Raw genomic sequence first — 17,460 nt, 5'->3', positions numbered from 1 at the left:
GATGTTAAAAAAAAAAAGAATAGAATTTTTGGTAACTGACCTTTTATTATAAATAAGGAATTCCCTCCTCAGTTCCATTTTTTTAGCATTTAATATGTAATTAATTAAAATCATAGTACCTTCACTGTAACATAAAAAAAAAATTCACAAAGTCTTTAGAATTATTCATTTGTTCTGTGTATATTAACTCAGTGTGATAAATGCTGAGCCTAAAAAAAAAGTAAGTTTCTTGCTTCATTGAATTTAAAGTTTAGCAAGAGAAAAAGGCACTACAGTATATTCTAATGAATTACCTTTATGAATTGTGCCATGAGAGAATTGTGCCAAATTGTATGGGAATGGTGATAGAGACATGCAACTTAGTTTAAAAGTTACTTTCTCAAGTGTCCCTTCCCTATTCTCTAGACTGAGAACTGAAGAATGAATAGGAATTTGCCAATCAAAGGAATAGCATGTTTGAAGGCTGAGCAAGAAAGTGCTTGCTGTGTCCAAGGAACTTAAGAAAGCTAGTGTAAAGTATAGACAATGCTTAGAGATAAAACTGGTTCAACAAAACAGTTTTAGGAGGCCCTTTCAGCAGTCCAAGTGAAAGGTGATAGTGGTATAGATTACGGTTGGTGACATTTATACTAGAATTAGGCAGATTTAAGAGTTATTTAAAAAATTGAATTCGAAGGCCTTGGTTATTGATTGAACAGGTGTAGGAGGTGAAAGAGTGGGAATGATCTGGGATGACTCCTGAGTTTCTTCCATGAGCAACTGACTGACAGTGGCTTTACTGAGCTCAGCAATCCTGGCATAAGAGTTGGGTATTGGTAGCAGGGGAGAGAAAAAGATCCTGTGATCAAGTTTGGAAAAGTGTGAGTACCAATCATTTCAATGAGGTGGATTGGAAGGAACCCATATTGGCGTGGCTGAAGAGTGAATGGGAGATGAATAAAGAAGCAGAGACAGTGTGGACCACTTCAAAAAGTTTGCTATGAAGTGGGTATGGGGTTGAGGGAAGGTATGTTAGGAAAGGAGAGACCTGAAGAGATAGATGAAGATGAAGGTACTTGATAGGTTTGGTGATGGGAAGTTGAGTACATTTCTATCTGATAGCTTCTCTTTTCTCTTTAAGTAAGTGTTAAGAATGAGAAAAGATCACAGGAAGGGTGACCAAGATTTGAGGAAAATGGAGATTTAATATCATCCCTGATATAGAGTGAGAGAAACATTGTAAGATTGTCATATACATGAAGGTCCTATTGAGGCTGATGATCATGAATTGGTATTAGTAGTGACAGCGAATTTCTTCTTCAGTGACATTCAGCTTTACACGTATAGGCCCTGGAAGCCATTTTCATCCAGAATTAGGATTTTACCAGGGCGTTATGACCCAAGGACAGAGAGGAAAGGGAGTTTAAGGTATTTGCAAGAGAGTGACTAAAATTATAAGCCCAGGACTCTAAGCTGGATGGGGAGAGAATTTTATTAAGGAAGACAGTGATGGATCTGAAGAAAACTGAGGAATTAGTTAACTGGAGGTTCACGTGAAGTTGAAGCAGAATTGTAGTAGAGTACCTGAGCAAAATCCCTGGAAGAATAGAGGTTGTGATCAGAGAATGGGATGTTTGAATTAGAGATTTTACATGTGGAATAATAGTCCCAGGTATAATCATAGTAGCAGGTAACTGCAGCATAGTGAGGTGGGACAGTTAGAAATGAAGCAGCCAAGAAAAGTGAGAGTACTGTTAATCCTTTGAGGAAAATTCTCTTATTATCCTGATTTTACACATGAGGAAACTGAAGTTTAGAAACTGAGTTAAATAGAATGTTGAAGGCTACAGAGAAAAGCCAGCACTTAAATCCATCGTTGTCTGACACCAGGACCATTTTTTAAAATTACTCGGTTACACGGATGCGATATGCAGTATGAGAGCAATAAATAGTTGTTGATGATTGGTTTTAATTGGTTTTTGATTACCTTAAAGAGATGAATATATTTGGGTTAACATATAAGAATTACATGAGAAGGACTCAAATTCCCAAAGGGCAATTACTTTAAAATTGAGATATTTAGAAAAGAAAAATTTTTGCTCTTCTTCATTTATTCAAAAATGAGTTATTGAAAGAAATTTAGTACTATTATTATTGAAGACCTGCTTTATGCCAGGCATTGTCCTAGGCACTAGGGTTATCAAAGATGAGTTAAGTTTGGTCTTTGTAACTGAGATATTCAATAGGTGTTCCACATCTGGAGAAGCTTAGGTCCAGCATTATAGCATGAAAAAAATGGACTAGATTAGAACTACAGGTATAGAATCTTTTAAGGAAAAAAATAGCTTCTTACATCCCTTCCTAGATATACTGAATTAAAATTACTGGAGGTTGAATCTAGGAACTTATTTTTTAAAGTTTAGTGATTCTGATGATCTACCAGGTTCTGGAAATAGTAGACTAGATAACTTCTTAAAGTCCGTTTCAAACCTTTGACCTTATTTCCTATTCCATTTCTGATAGTAAGGATTGTAATAAAGTATATCCTAGAAGCCATAAAAATTACTTTGTTTTAATAGTTTATTTTTTATATAATTTAGGAAATTCACAAGGAGAAGCAATTTCCAGCAAAGTGGAAACAAATCAGACAAGGGGTTCTTTGTCTCCAGAGCCAGCGCACTTGCTCTCCTCACTTTCTTCATTTCAGCCAAAAATATTCACACAACTACAGGTAAGTATCCAGTGTAATAGCCAAATTTGGGGCCCTTATCGTTCTTCCTCAATCTTCCCTCTTTTCTTAGGGATTTAACAGAATTGTTATAGAATTATAAAGATGATCAAAGATGTTTTCATCATTAATTTTCTGACTTCTTTGTTTCTTGATTTAAGATGATAATTCAAACAATATGTTTTGGAAAAGTTTGAATTGACTATGCATGCGATAAAATTAGTTGTACTAATTTTCCTTTGGTTCTTGTTTCTGTCCTCACTTAGTATTTGTTATTAGCTATACTCTTAGCTTTTATTCCAATTTTGTGTCAAAAGAGTAATATATTTGATAAGAAAAACATACATAGTAAATTCAAACATTTTGATGTAACTCTTTTCGGTTCAAAAGGGTTTGCAGTTGCAACCAAGATTCACATCTTCTGATGGATCACCAGCTCTGATATCAGTAAATAATCACCCCTCCTCCAGTCCTTCAAGACTTCTGGATTCAGTAGGAAGTGCTGTAATGAATAATAATTCTCTGCTGCTTGGCCAAACTCATTGCCTTCAAACAGATACATGCCTAACCCAAAACAATAGTATTTCCTCTACCATGGGTAACCTTCCAGGACCCGATCAAAATCTGGTTGCAGTGGATCAGCTGGTGGAAGTTGGAGATGTTGAGGATACAGAGAATCTGGAAGGAAATGTTCATCGGATTCTGCTGGGAAATGTTCAGACCATTCCAATACAGATTATAGACAGCCACCCAGCTCTTAGTAAGTTAAAATCACATGATTTTATTTTTTTAACCTTTATGGACTATCATTACTATTACACTAGAGAAAAAAAACTGTCATTTCTACTCAATGGGTTTATAATATATTAATAAATCAAGTAAAACCAGGAGAAAAAGGGAAGAAATTTGGTGACCATGAATTTAATAACTTTTAAACATTTTAGTGTTTTTCTTTATCAAAATTATTCATTCCCTAATTACCTAGTTTTACATGGAAAATCTGTGGTGAGGTGAAATCAGGAAGGTCATTTTTTTTTTTTTTTTAGGAAGGTCATTTTTGAATGCATGAAAAAAATATTAGAGAAACTCTAAAAGGAAAACTATTTAGTGTAAAGGTTATTATGGAAAAATTGATACACACACACAAAGAAAAATGAGATGAAGTTGGCAGATGTAAAGGTTAAAAGGAGGATTTTGAGTTATAGACTTAAATGTTGAGTTCTATAGAAATTGAAAGAGAACTAGTAAGACTTGGGGACTTGGTTTTAATCCAAGACTTTGTTGCCTTCACTTTAGAATGAACCCAGTCAACATAGTAATAAATTCTGTTAACTGCTACTTGACCTATGCCATTTCTTTTCACACAAATTGTTCTGGATTGGGCGTTTTTGTGGGAAAAGATCTGCAGTTTGCTTTGAAGAACAAAAGTCTTCATAGAAATTATCCTTAGAACATATATTTTTCCCTCCATGTGTGAGATAGTGCCTTCCAGAAAAAAATCATTGGCTTTTAAATTTATAGGAAGCATACTTTTAAGAAAATTTCTCCAGAGGGCTGTGGCAGTTGTCTTTAGGAACTTTAGGAGAAGAGAGAGAAAAGGAATATACATGAACTAATCCTCACAACTACCCCATGAAATAGCTAGTATTGTCCCCATTCTACAGATGAGGAGACCAAGGCTCTGGGAGGTTAAGTAATTGCCTAAAAAATCACATCTAGTAAGTGACAGAGAGGGCATTTAAACCCGGATCTGTCTGCCTCCAAAACTTCTTCCAGTTCTAAGATCTCTCGTCCCTCCATTGTGCCAAGGATTTCTGGGAGCTGTAATTCAGATTGCCTTAAAGGAGACCCTCTTTGGATCTGAACTTGCGTGATCTATCAAGTTAGATCATGATTTTAGGGACTAATTCACCTAAATATGAATTCTCAGGATCACTCAAATCCATCCTCTACTGGTTTTCTCGATATGGTGTAGGCTAAACTCTAACACACCTGTATGTGACAAGCATTAGGTGTGTTCAACACACTTTTCTGAGCAAGTATAGTCCCCTTGACCTTGGTTCCCCATAGCAACTGAAAAACTGATATTCCTGAGAAAGAGAAAGATTTTATCTTAGGTATCCCACCTGCCAGATCACAGTAGTGTTGCTGGTTTGCTACATTTACATTAATTTGGTCATAAGTACTTTGAAATTAGAATGGTAGTACATTCTGAAATGTTTCACATAAGCAAACACATAGCTCGTGCAGCTAAGTCAGAGCTATCATTTAAGATGTTGCATATTTTTTCTGAAGTATTTAAGTAGTGTGGTTTCTTTAGGGAGACAACATTGAGTGAGTATGGAGACCATATGAGAATGGTAACACATCAGTGGATTTGTAGTATATGTTTGCTGTTTGTAAAAAAAAAAAATCATTTTCAAATAATGAGAGGCTTCCTGACTTTTAGTCACACATATTTTTAAAGACAGTTGAGTTTAAATATGAGATATTCCTCATAATTTTATCAAATTATGGACTGATTTTTGGTCAAAGAATCTTTTGAAGAGTGTAACTTTGCAGTTTTCTTGGTCTCTTTTTTTTCCGTACTGAAGGAATTTAATATGAATGACCGTTAAGATGTCAGAAGCATTGAGTTCTCAAATACACCAACTGATTTTCTAAATTACTTGATTCTTTTTCCAAACTACTGTTGTTTTTTTTTTTGCCTTGCTTCTAAATTCATATAATTCTAAAGATTCCAGTATTATAAATTATATTAACCCTTAGGATTTTTTCTTTTATGTTCGGTTTTAAAGTTGAAGAAAGTCCAGAAGGTACCATTTCTGTGAACCAAGTTAAGCAAGAACCCAAAGAACCAGCATTATCTATGGAAGCAAAAAAAAAATTGGACTGTAAGAAATTGTCTGCTACATAAATTATTGAAGCTTTTCAGAATTTACAACTCTGGTGACTTCTGATGTCATAAAAAAGAAGGTGAATATTATCAAAGCGCAGCATTGTGATAAGTGGACTGAAGACTGGTTTAATGAGCAGCTTTAATTTAAAACTGACATATTTGTTGCTAACTCCCTATTTTTACCTTAAGAGATATTTTATTCCTCTTATTTTGTATAATTCTTATGGTTTTTGATTATCTGATAAGGCCAGTATTTCAAAAGGTCATCTGAACGTATCCACATATCTAATTCATCCTCTGGAAATTAGATATTAATTTTGGTTCTTAAAAAAGAACAACAAAAAAAGTATGTGAGTTTGTGTGTGTGTGTGTGGTGAATTTTTTTGAGTTCTGAAAGAGTTATTCCCTCTTTAAAGTTGTGAAGAAAATTTTTAAATTGGCAGACGAGAGAATATCTGAGGTCTGTCTCATTTGGAAAGAAAAACAACAGATTTTACATCATAACATGAAGCCCAACATTCACATCTGTGAAAACTATGTGGTTGCATTTTAGCTTCTTCCATTCTAATTTTTATACTTAAAACTACAAACCAGTAGTATACCAATGGTCATCTAGTAGAAATTTACAGTGTCTTGGTAAGTACTGAGAGTTTTAACTTGAATCAGATAAGCAAGAGAAATAAATGTTTTTTGCATGAATTTATACAGTATTGTAGTTAAAATACTACTTATGGGTTGAAAAATGTAGAAATTGAGAGAATTCAGAAAGAATAATAGAATTCCCTGGTGTTAACAGATAATTAGGGGAACTTTTTGATATCAGCAGAAGATTTTTCTCTTTTTTTTTTCCCCCTATTTTGTATTGAAGATTCAGCTCTGGTTAGAAAAGAATTTGAGTTGTATTTATTTTTCTGTGCCAGAGTTCTTAATGAATTGATGGTATTAAAATTTATAGTATTTAAAGGTAAAGATTTGTAGTTGAAACTTTAGTTCATATTTAAAACTTTAAAACAACTGGTGTGTTATATTTGCTTGTTAAATAAGCATATTTACTTCAAATACTGAACAAGTACTAATCAGTATATTCATTATAAGCTTCTCTTTTCCAGAAGGTTGGTAACCTAGAAATGTCAATTATAACTGTCAAGAAATCACCTAAAGGCTTTTTTTCCCTGTAGAGACCATGTGTGGGTTTATTTAAATTTTTATTTAAAAATAAGAATTTCAAATGGATTTTAATGTTTAATATTCAAAGCATACAGAATATAATATGAAATTCAGCCTTAATACTTTACATGAATATGAGTCTTTTTGTAAGTATATTTACTTCAAATACTGAATAAGTACTAATCAGTATATTCGTTATAAGCTACTTGTTTCTATAAGGCTGGCGAACTGGAAATGTCAATTATAGCTGTCAAGAAATCAACCTAAAGCCTTTTTTTCCCCCAGAGATCATTTGTGGGTATATTTAAATTTTTATTTAAAAGTAATAAGCATTTCCAATGGATATTAATGTTTAATATTCAAAGCATGCAGAATATGAAATTTAACCTTAATACTTCATATAAATATGAGTCTTTTTGGCTTTTCTAAGTTCAATCTCCCATTCTTAATTCACTTTAATTGTTTCAGGTACACAACATGTATCTAAGTATAAAGCACTGTTATGTTAGAAGCAGATGGAATTATAAAATTCCTTGCTCTTTATATTTATACCCTATTTAACATAAAAGTTATTTATACCTATATTTAATGCAAAGTTAATATTCAGTTACATATATAATTTTTTAATAAGAATTGCTTTTATTTTTCCTAAGAATTGAAAATACTTGATGTCAGCATTTATAGAGGCAGGCTGCCAAATCTATGTTATGCTAAGTTAAACACAACTTTTGGGCTTCCCTGGTGGCGCAGTGGTTGAGAGTCCACCTGCCGATGCAGGGGACACGGGTTCGTGCCCTGGTCCGGGAAGATCCCACATGCCGCGGGGCGGCTGGGCCCGTGAGCCATGGCCGCTGAGCCTGCGTGTCTGGAGCCTGTGCTCCGCAACGGGAGAGGCCACAACAGTGAGAGAGGCCCGCGTACAGCAAAAAAACCCCCACAACTCTTACTTACCTCAAGCCCAGTTTTCTCTTAGTCTGTGTGTACTTAAAGGGTATAAGTCCCAATTAATTTATAGTTTAGTGTTGCATTGTGGGTAATATTCATTTCGTTTGTTATTTCTAGTTTTTATGGAAACATTTTTCAAGATTTTAAATAATAGATCTTTACCTTTCATTAATGACGATAGTTTATTATAGTTTATTGAACTATATTCCTTTGGAGACATTCCTTTTTGATGTTGCTAAGGAGAAATGCTTGTTAAGATACAAACTCTAGTCAGTTACCTAGGAGGATGAGAGCTGTCAGAGGATCCAGACTTTAGCACTTGGTCAAGCACAAAACATAGTTTAAAAACATTTCTCACTTAATTCTATGTGAATGTCTCTTCTGATACTTTTTTTACGAGGACAGAAAGTTGCAGTGAATCTTCCCCACAAACAAAAAGAAAAAAAAAGAGCGTGAAGGTTTAAATCCCTAATTGTATACTCTTTTGGTTTTTAGGTAGGAACTGGAACTATCAATATTTTCATGTAAGTATTTTAATGAGTAGCTCTTTAAAAATGGTTTCTAAATTAATTTTTAAAAATTAATTTGTCTTCCAAATGCATGTTCAGTCACAGTATATTGGTATTGTATTTTAAAGGTGCTTAGCGTTGCTTTTTTAAAAGTATGTTTACGTTTTTTAAATATTCAGTTAATTTTAAAATGCACAGGGTATTAAATACAGCGCATAAAGTTTTCAGTATCTGTATTTGGCATTCTCCTAACAGCTCTGCAGCAAAGTTTGACATATGGTCTTTTGTGTCATGTATTACAAGGTGTAATATCTGTAGTAGAAAGTTGGATGTTCAAAACAAGCAGTTAGAATTCATAATTACAGCTGAGCTTCTTTCTTTATTGTAGTTATCATTATAACTAAGCCTCCAAGTGAACATTATATATACTACAGTGAATTATAGATAAACACAGGCATGGTGGGTCCTTCCCTCAATATTGATTTTCTGTGTAAGCAGTTAACATACTTAAAAGAAAAAGCCTTTATGTCTTATACAAGGTAAATGTTTTCTAAAAGTCACAAAACTGATAGAAAATAGTCTTGGTGATATGGTCCTGCATTAGAGTTTCTAATCTTGAGGCCTACCAGCTTGTGTTTCATCTTTATATCCTGTCAAAATACATACTTAATCATGTGAATATGAGAAAGATGCAGTTTAATTTTGTACCAGGTTTTTTAAAAAATTAAAAAATGTGTGTATATGTGTGTGTGTGTATATATATATATATAGTAACTTAATGTTTACTGTCCTTGTTATAATGTAATTTTTTTCATTAAAAAATACTGTTACTTTTTTCTTAAGCTTGTTAGTTTCCTTTTTATACTTTTCCTGAGCATAGTGGTAATTTTGTTCATCTTGAAGATGCTGAATAAACACATTAGTACCTGAGAATTTTGGCTAGAGATTTATGTTCAATTTGGAACCTGAATGTTTTTAAGCATAACTACCAGTAACTCCTGTTATCATTATGTTTGGGGATATATATGCATTCAGTGCTCTCAACTCAGCCAACTATCAACATTTTAAAACAATGTGTTTAATAGGGTGTAAGTAATTCTTTTTTCCCCCCATATTTTGGCATTATAACATCTTCAAGTACAGTTTTATATTTTTGGAGTAGTGACAGGAGTATGTGATTTAAAAAGTCACATACTTTTGAAAGTCACAAAATCATTAATTTTTTCCCTCTTTGCTTTTTTTTTCCTTTATTCCACTCTACCTATTTTTCAGGACCATAGAATATCTTACTCTCTCTCCAGAGGGGGACTGCATCGTCTCTTCCCCATCAACTGATTAGGCTTTAGACATCTTAAATAGTGTATTATTTTTATCTAAATATCTGTAATTCTACTCATTTAACATAATGGTAATGGCAAAGCCTAGTATACTTTTGCCACATACATGTTAGCTATGAATTCTGTTGCTGAATAATATAACATCCATTGCCGACTGAATTCTAAAAACTTAAGGAATTAACTCAGAATTTTTAAAAAATCACATTTGTTAATGAACCCTAAATTGATTCATGAGAAAAATAAACTGTATGATTAATATGGAAAACCTTTGAGAATGTGATATGGGTGTAAGAGTGCAGGGGAGATGTTGCTTAATGGTACAAACCTGCAACTAGTAGATACATAATTCCTGGAGATCTGATGTACTGCATGGTGATTATAGTCAACAATACTGTATTATAAACATCAAAGTTGCTCAGAGACTAGATCTTAATTGTTCTCACTACAAAAAAGAAATAATAATTATGTGACATGATAGAGGTGTTAGCTAAAGCTACAGTGGTAATCATATCGCAATATATAAATTATCGAGTTAACACATTGTACACCTTAAATGTTATATGTCAATTATATCTCAATTATCAAAAGAATTCTAAAACCAGAGGAGAGAATGGGAGTTAGATACCAGCAGAGTTTTAATTTTTAAATATCTCTATTTAAGTATATAATTGACATAAAATAAACTGCACATATTTATAGTATACAATTTGGTAAGTTTTGATGTATGTATATGTCTATGGAACCATCACCACAGTCAAATAAGGAACATATCTATCACCCCCAGAAGATTCCTGGTGCCCCTTTGTAATCCATTCCCACTTCTTCCTGCCTCCACCCTTACCCCACCATCCCTAAACAACTACTGAATTGCTTTCTGTCACTAGAGGTCAATTTATTATGTCTACAATTTTATAAAAATGAAATTGTATAGTATGAGCCTTTTTAAAATCTGACTTCTGTCACTCAGCATAGTTATTCTGAGATTCATCTGTGTCACAAGATGTATGAATAGTTCATTCCTTTTTACTGTTGAGTAGTATTCCATTGTATGAATATACCATAATTTGTTTATCCATTCAGCTGTTGATGGGCATTGGGTTGTTTACGTTTCTTGGCTATTACAAATAAAGCTGCTATGAACATTTGTGTAAATCTTTGTATGGACATATGCTTTCATTTCCCTTGGGTAAATATAGGAGTAGAATGGTTGGGTCATATGGTAGGTATAAATTTAACTTTTTAAGAAACTCTGAAATGATTTTCCAAAGTGATTGTACCATTTTACATTCCAATCAGCAGTGTATGAGAGTTCCAGGTGCTCTATATTAATAGGCAACACTTGGTATGGACAGACTTTTATTTTTTTATTTTTATCTTTTTATTTTTTGCGGTACGCGGGCCTCTCACTGTTGTGGCCTCTCCCGTTGCGGAGCACAGGCTCCGGATGCGCAGGCCCATCGGCCATGGCTCACGGGCCTAGCCGCTCCGTGGCATGTGGGATCTTCCTGGACCGGGGCACGAACCTGTGTTCTCTGCATTGGCAGGCGGACTCTCAACCACTGCGCCACCAGGGAAGCCCTGGACAGGCTTTTAAATTTTAGGTATTATAATAGGTGTGTAGTAGTAGCTCATTGTGGTTTCAATTTCCATTTCTCTAATAACCAGTATTGTTGAGCATCTTTTCATGTTTCATTTGCCATCTGTATTTCTTCTTTAAGTGTTTGAATCTTTCACCTATTTTTAAATTTGTTGTTTTCTCATTATAGAGGTTTTAAAAGTATATTCTAGATACAAGTCCAGTATTAGAAATGTGATTTACAAATATTTTCACCTGATCTGTAGCTTATCTTTTCACTCTCATAACAGAATCTTTCAAAGGACAGAAGTTCTTAATTTTGATAACATCTAATTTATCTTTTTTTTCTTTAAGGATGATATTTTCATGTTGTATCAAAGAGATCTTTGCCTAGCCCAAGGTTTTCTTGTTTTCTTCTGCAAGTTTTATAACTTTAGGTTTACATTTAGATCCATGATCCATTTTGAATTAATTTTTGTATACGTAGGGCAAGGCATAGATTGACTGTTTTTGGCATATGAATATCTGTTTGTTCCAGCATCATTTTTTGAAAGAATTTATACTTTCTCCATTGAATTGAATTTATACCATTGATGAAAAATCCATTCATCACATATGTGTGGGTCAGTTTCTGGATTCTGTTCTCGTCCATTGATCTGTCGTCTATCTCAGTGGTCTCAACTGGGGCAATTTTGCCTCCAGGGTACATTTGACAAAGTTTAGAGACAATTTTAGTTGTCGGAACAGGGGAGATACCACTGGTTTCTGGTAGATAGAAGCCAGAAATGCTGCTCAGCATCGTAGAGTACATAGGACAGCTCCCACAATGAAAAATTATCTGGCCTAAAATGTGAGTAGTACTGGGATTGAACAACTCTGTTCTATCTTGATACTGAATATCACACTGTCTTGGTTACTGTAGCTTTATACACTGTCTTGGTTACTGTAGCTTTTTAATAAGTCTTGAAGTCAGGTAGTGTAAGTCCTTGAATCTTATTCTTCTTTTTCAACTTTGTTTTGGCTATTCTAAAGTCCTTTGTTTTTCATGTGAATTTTAGAATCACCTTGTCAATTTCTTAAAAAGCAAAAAATCTGATGGAATTATGTAGAATATATAGGTCAATTTGGGGGTAATCGAAATTTTAATATTGACTCTAATTTTTCTCTGCAATGTATTAGAGTTTTCAGTGTAGAAGTCTCATGTCTTTTGTCAGATTTATCACTAAGATGTTATAAATAGTATTACTTTTAATTTCAACATCTGATTTTTGCATTAGTATATAGAAATACAGTCGATTTTTTATATGGACCTTATATGTTGCAACCTTACTAAACTCATATATTAGTTCTAATAGCTCTTTGGTAGATTCTATCAGATTTTCTACATAGACAGTCATGCTGTTTTATATCTTCCTTTCCAAGCTGGATGCCTTTTATTTCTTTTTCTTAACTATTACACTGGCTAGAACCTAAAGTACAATTTTAATTGGAAGTGACTAGAGTGGACATCCTTGCTTTGTTTCTGATCTTTCACCTTTAAGTGTGATGTTAACCATAATTTTTGCATAAGTCCTTTATCAAATTGAGTGAGATTCCTTATGTTCTTAGCTTGCTGAGAGTTTTTATTAAGAACGGATTTTGATTTTATCGAGTGCTTTTTCTGGATATATTGAGATGGTTATTTGGTTTTCCTTTTTTAGGTTTCTCAATATGGTGAGAGACTTTGAATTTCAAAGGGCAAAACAGCCTTGCATCCTTGCATTCCCGGAATAGATTGTACTCATTCATCAGGATGCCTTATCCTGTTCTATATATTGTTGGGTTTCAGTTACATTTAATGTTGTTATTGATATGGTTGGGTTTAAGTCTTCCATCTTGCTATTTGTTTTCTATTTGTCCCATCTATACTTTGTTCCTTTTTTCTTTTTTTTATGCCTTCTTTTTGTGCAATTGAACTTTTTATGATTCAGTTTTACCTCTTTTATTGACTTATTAGCAGTAACTCTCATTATTTGAATGATTGCTTTAGTGCTTATACTGTACATCTTAAACTATCACCGTGTAACTTCAAGTACTATTCCACCATTTCACATAAGTGTAAGACTCTTAAAATAGTATACTTCCATTTTTTCCCTTCTCACCTTTGTGCTATTGTTGTCATACATTTATTTCCATATACCTTATCAACCCCACAGTATACTGTTATCATTTACACCTTAAATAATCAGTTATCTTATAAAGAGATTTAAATAATTAAAAATCTTTATATTACCCACATAATTATTATTTTCATTGTTTTTCATTCCCTTGTGTAGATCCATGTTTCCATCTGGAGTCATTTTTCCTTTTACTTCCTTTAACATTCCTTTAAATGGAACTTCCTTTAACATTTTTTTCTGGTAGATCTGTTGCTTATGAATTTTTCAGACTTATCAGTCTGAAAAAGTCTTTATTTTGCCTTCATTTTTGAATGATATTTTCCCTGGATAAAGAATTCCAAGTTAATAGTTTTTTCCTTTATTTTACAATTGCTGCTCCACTGTGTTTCCAATGAGAAATCTGCTATCATTTTAATCTTTGTTCTTTAATATATGTCTTTCTTTTCTTTGGCTGATTTTAATATTTTCTTTTTATCACTGTTTTTCAGCAACTTCATTATGATATTCCTTGATGTAGTTTCCTTTACATTTCTTTTTTTTTTTTAAGATGTTGGGGGTAGAAGTTTATTAATTTATTTATTTTTGCTGTGTTGGGTCTTTGTTTCTGTGCAAGGGCTTTCTCTAGTTGTGGCAAGTGGGGGCCACTCTTCATCGTGGTGCGTGGGCCTCTCACTATCGCGGCCTCTCTTGTTGCGGAGCACAGGCTCCAGACGCGCAGGCTCAGTAGTTGTGGCTCACGGGCCTAGTTGCTCTGTGGCATGTGGGAATCCTCCCAGACCGGGGCTCGAACCCGTGTCCCCTGCATTAGCAAGCAGATTCTCAACCACTGCATCACCAGGAAAGCCCCTACATTTCTTGTATTTAGGTTTCTTGATCTTCTTGGATCTATAGTTTTAATCAAATTGGAAAATTATTCAACCATTTTTTTCCTTAAAAAACTTTGTCTTCCTTCATTATACTCTATCAGGGATTCCAAATATATATATATTGGATTCCAAAAATATATATATTCCAAATATATATATATACATATATATATGTCTGCTTGATGTTATCCCATATCTCATTTTAATTTTTTTCATTCTTTTTTTCTGTGTTCATGTTGTATATTTCATTTTGCTCTGTCTTCAAATTCACTGATCTTCTGAAATGTCTAATCTGTTTAATGCCAAATTATTAATTGAGTTATTGGCTGATTTTTAGTAAAACTTGGTAATTAATGACCCAGTGTATTTCTCAACAAAGACATTGTAGTTTGCTTTTTTTAAAATTTTTATTTTATATTAGAGTATGATTGATTTACAATGTTGTATTAGTTTCAGGTGTATAGCAAAGTGATTTAGTTATACATATATCTGTTCTTTCAAAGATTCTGTTTCCTATATAGGTTGTTACAGAGTATTGAGTGCTAATTGAGTGCTATACAATAGGTTCTTGTTGATTATTTTATATATTGTAGTGTGTATATGTTAATCTCAACTTCCTAATTTATCCCCCCACCCCACCTTTCCCCTTTGGTAACCATAAGTTTGTTTTCTAAGTCTGTGAGTTTGTTTCTGTTTTGTAAATAAGTTCATTTCTATCATTTTTTTAGATTCAATTTAAATTCATTTTTTAGATTCTCTGTGTGACTTACTTCACTTAGTATGATAATCTCTAGATCCATCCATGTTGCTGCAAATGACATTATTTCATTCTTTTTTTATGGCTGAGTAATGTTCCATTGTATATATATACCACATCTTCTTTATCCATTTATCTGTAGATGGACATTTAGGTTACATTCATGCCTTAGCTATTGTAAATAGTGCTGCAAAGAACATTGGGGTGCGTGTATCTTTTTGAATTATGGTTTTCTCCAGATATATGCCCAGGAGTGGGATTGCTGGATCATATGGTAGCTCTATTTTTAGTTTCTTAAGGAACCTCCATACTGTTCTCCATAGTGTCTGTACTGATTTACATTCCCACCAACAGTGTAGGAGGGTTCCTTTTTCTCCACACCCTCTCCAGCATTTTTTGTTTATAGACTTTTTGATGATGGCCATTCTGACTGGTGTGAGGATGTACTCACACCTCTCGTTGTAGTTTTGATTTGCATTTTTCTAATAATTAGTGATGTTGAGCATCTTTTCATGTGCCTCTTGGCCATCTGTATGTCTTTTATGGAGAAATGTCTATTTAGACCTTCTGCCCTTTTTTTTTTTTTTTTGTGGTATGCGGGCCTCTCACTGTTGTGGCCTCTCCCGTTGCAGAGCACAGGCTCCAGATGCGCATGCTCAGCGGCCATGGCTCATGGGCCCAGCCGCTCCGCAGCATGTGGGATCTTCCCGGGCCGGGGCACGAACCCGTGTCCCCTGCATCGGCAGGCGGACTCTCAACCACTGTGCCACCAGGGAAGCCCCCTTATGCCAATTTTTTGATTGGGTTGTTATGTTTTTTTGGTATTGAGCTGCATGAGCTGTTTGTATATTTTGGAGATTAATCCCTTGTCAGTTGCATTGTTTGCAACTATTTTCTCCCATTCTTTTTGTTGTCTTTTTGTTTTGTTTATGGTTTCCTTTGTTGTGCAAAAGCTTTTAAGTTTAATTAGGTGACATTTATTAGTTTCTGTTTTATTTTCATTACTCTAGGAGATGAGTCCAAAAAGATATTGCTGCAATTTATGTCAAAGGATGTTCTGCCAGTGTTTTCCTCTAAGAGTTTTATAGTATCCAGTCTTACATTTACATCTTTAGTCCATTTTGAATTGATTTTATGGTGTTAGAGAATGTTCTAATTTCATTCTTTTACATGTAGCTGTCCAGTTTTCTCAGCATCAATTATTGAAGAGACTGTCTTTTCTCTATTGTATATTCTTGCCTCCTTTGTTGTAGATTAATTGACCATATGTGCGTAGGTTTATTTCTGGGCTTTCTATCCTGTTCCATTGATCTCTAAGTCTGTTTTTGTGCCAGTACCATACTGTTTTGATTACTGTAGATTTATAGTATAGTCTGAAGTCAGGGAACCTGATTCCTCTAGCTCTGTTTTTCTTTCTCAAGATTGCTTTGGCTGTTTGGGGTCTTTTGTGTTTCCATACAAATTTTAAGACGTTCATTCTCTGCAAAAAATGCCTTTGGTAGTTTGATAAAAATTGCATTGAATCTGTATATTACTTTGTGTAGTATAGTCATTTTAACAATACTGATTCTTTTAAGCCAAGAACATGCTATATCTTTCCATCTGTTTGTGTCATCTTCAATTTCTTTCATCAGCGTCTTATAGTTTTTGGAGTACAGGTCTTTTGCCTCCTTAGGTAGGTTCATCCCTAGGTATTTTATTCTTTTTGATGTGATGGAAATGGGATTGCTTCCTTAATTTCTCTTTCTGATCTTTCATTGTTAGTGTATAGAAATGCAAGAGATTTCTGTGTATTTATTTTGTATCCTGCAACTCTACCGAATTCATTGATGAGCTCTACTAGTTTTCTGGTGGCATCCTTAGGATTTTCTATGTATAGTATCATGTCACCTGCAACCGTGACAGTTTTACTTCTTCTTTTCCAATTTGGATTCCTTTTTATTTCTTTGTCTTCTCTGATTGCCATGGCTAGGACTTCCAAAACTATGTTGAATAAAAGTGGCGAGAGTGGATATCCTTGTCTTATTCCTGATCTTGGAGGAAACGCTTTCAGCTTTTCACCATTGAGCCACCAGGGAAGCCCCTATACTCTGGTCTTTATGATTTCTTTCCTTTTGATAACTTTGGGTTTTGTTTGTTCTTCTTTCTCTAATTGTTTGAGGTGTAAGTTTAGGTTGTTTATTTGGGATTTTTCTTATTTCCTGAGGTAAGATTGTATTGCCAGAAATTTTCTCTCTTAGAAATGCTTTTGCTGCATCCCGTAAGTTTTAGAACATCATGTTTTCACCTTCATTTGTCTCTAGGTATTTTTTGATTTCCTCTTTGATTTCTTCAGTATCTTTTGGTTGTTTAATAGCATACTGTGTTTGTGGTTTTTTACATTTCTTTTCTTATAGTTGATGTCTAATGTCATAGTATTGTAGTGGAAAAGATGCTTGATATGATTTTAATTTCCTTAAATTTATTGAGGCTTGCTTTATGGCCCAGCCTGTGAACTATCCTGTAGAATGTTCCATATGCACTTGAAAAGAATGTGTA

At 33.9% G+C, this 17,460-nt stretch overlaps 1 protein-coding gene across 3 annotated transcripts in view; it reads left to right on the top strand.

Annotated features, from left to right (window-relative positions):
* CARF (calcium responsive transcription factor) overlaps positions 1 to 17,460 on the top strand; it is a 52,497-nt gene that overhangs the window by 27,208 nt on the left and 7,829 nt on the right. For 2 of the 3 annotated variants that reach the window (XR_014297028.1, XR_014297029.1), the window contains 4 exons: positions 2,580 to 2,710; positions 3,098 to 3,467; positions 5,506 to 5,683; positions 8,214 to 8,242. Coding sequence is in view for 1 of the 3 variants with exons in the window: in XM_082658936.1 (XP_082515062.1) it covers positions 2,580 to 2,710; positions 3,098 to 3,467; positions 5,506 to 5,624 (620 nt within the window). In the remaining 2 variants the exon portion in view is untranslated. Of the gene's footprint in view, positions 1 to 2,579; positions 2,711 to 3,097; positions 3,468 to 5,505; positions 5,769 to 8,213; positions 8,243 to 17,460 lie in introns of those variants that run through there. The other variant, XM_082658936.1, reaches the window with a different exon arrangement.

Source organism: Grampus griseus (assembly GCF_964374135.1).
Source record: "Grampus griseus genome assembly, chromosome: 7".
NCBI lineage: Eukaryota > Metazoa > Chordata > Mammalia > Artiodactyla > Delphinidae > Grampus > Grampus griseus.
Note: the sequence above shows the minus strand (reverse complement) of the source record. Positions and strands in the feature narration are given on the sequence as shown.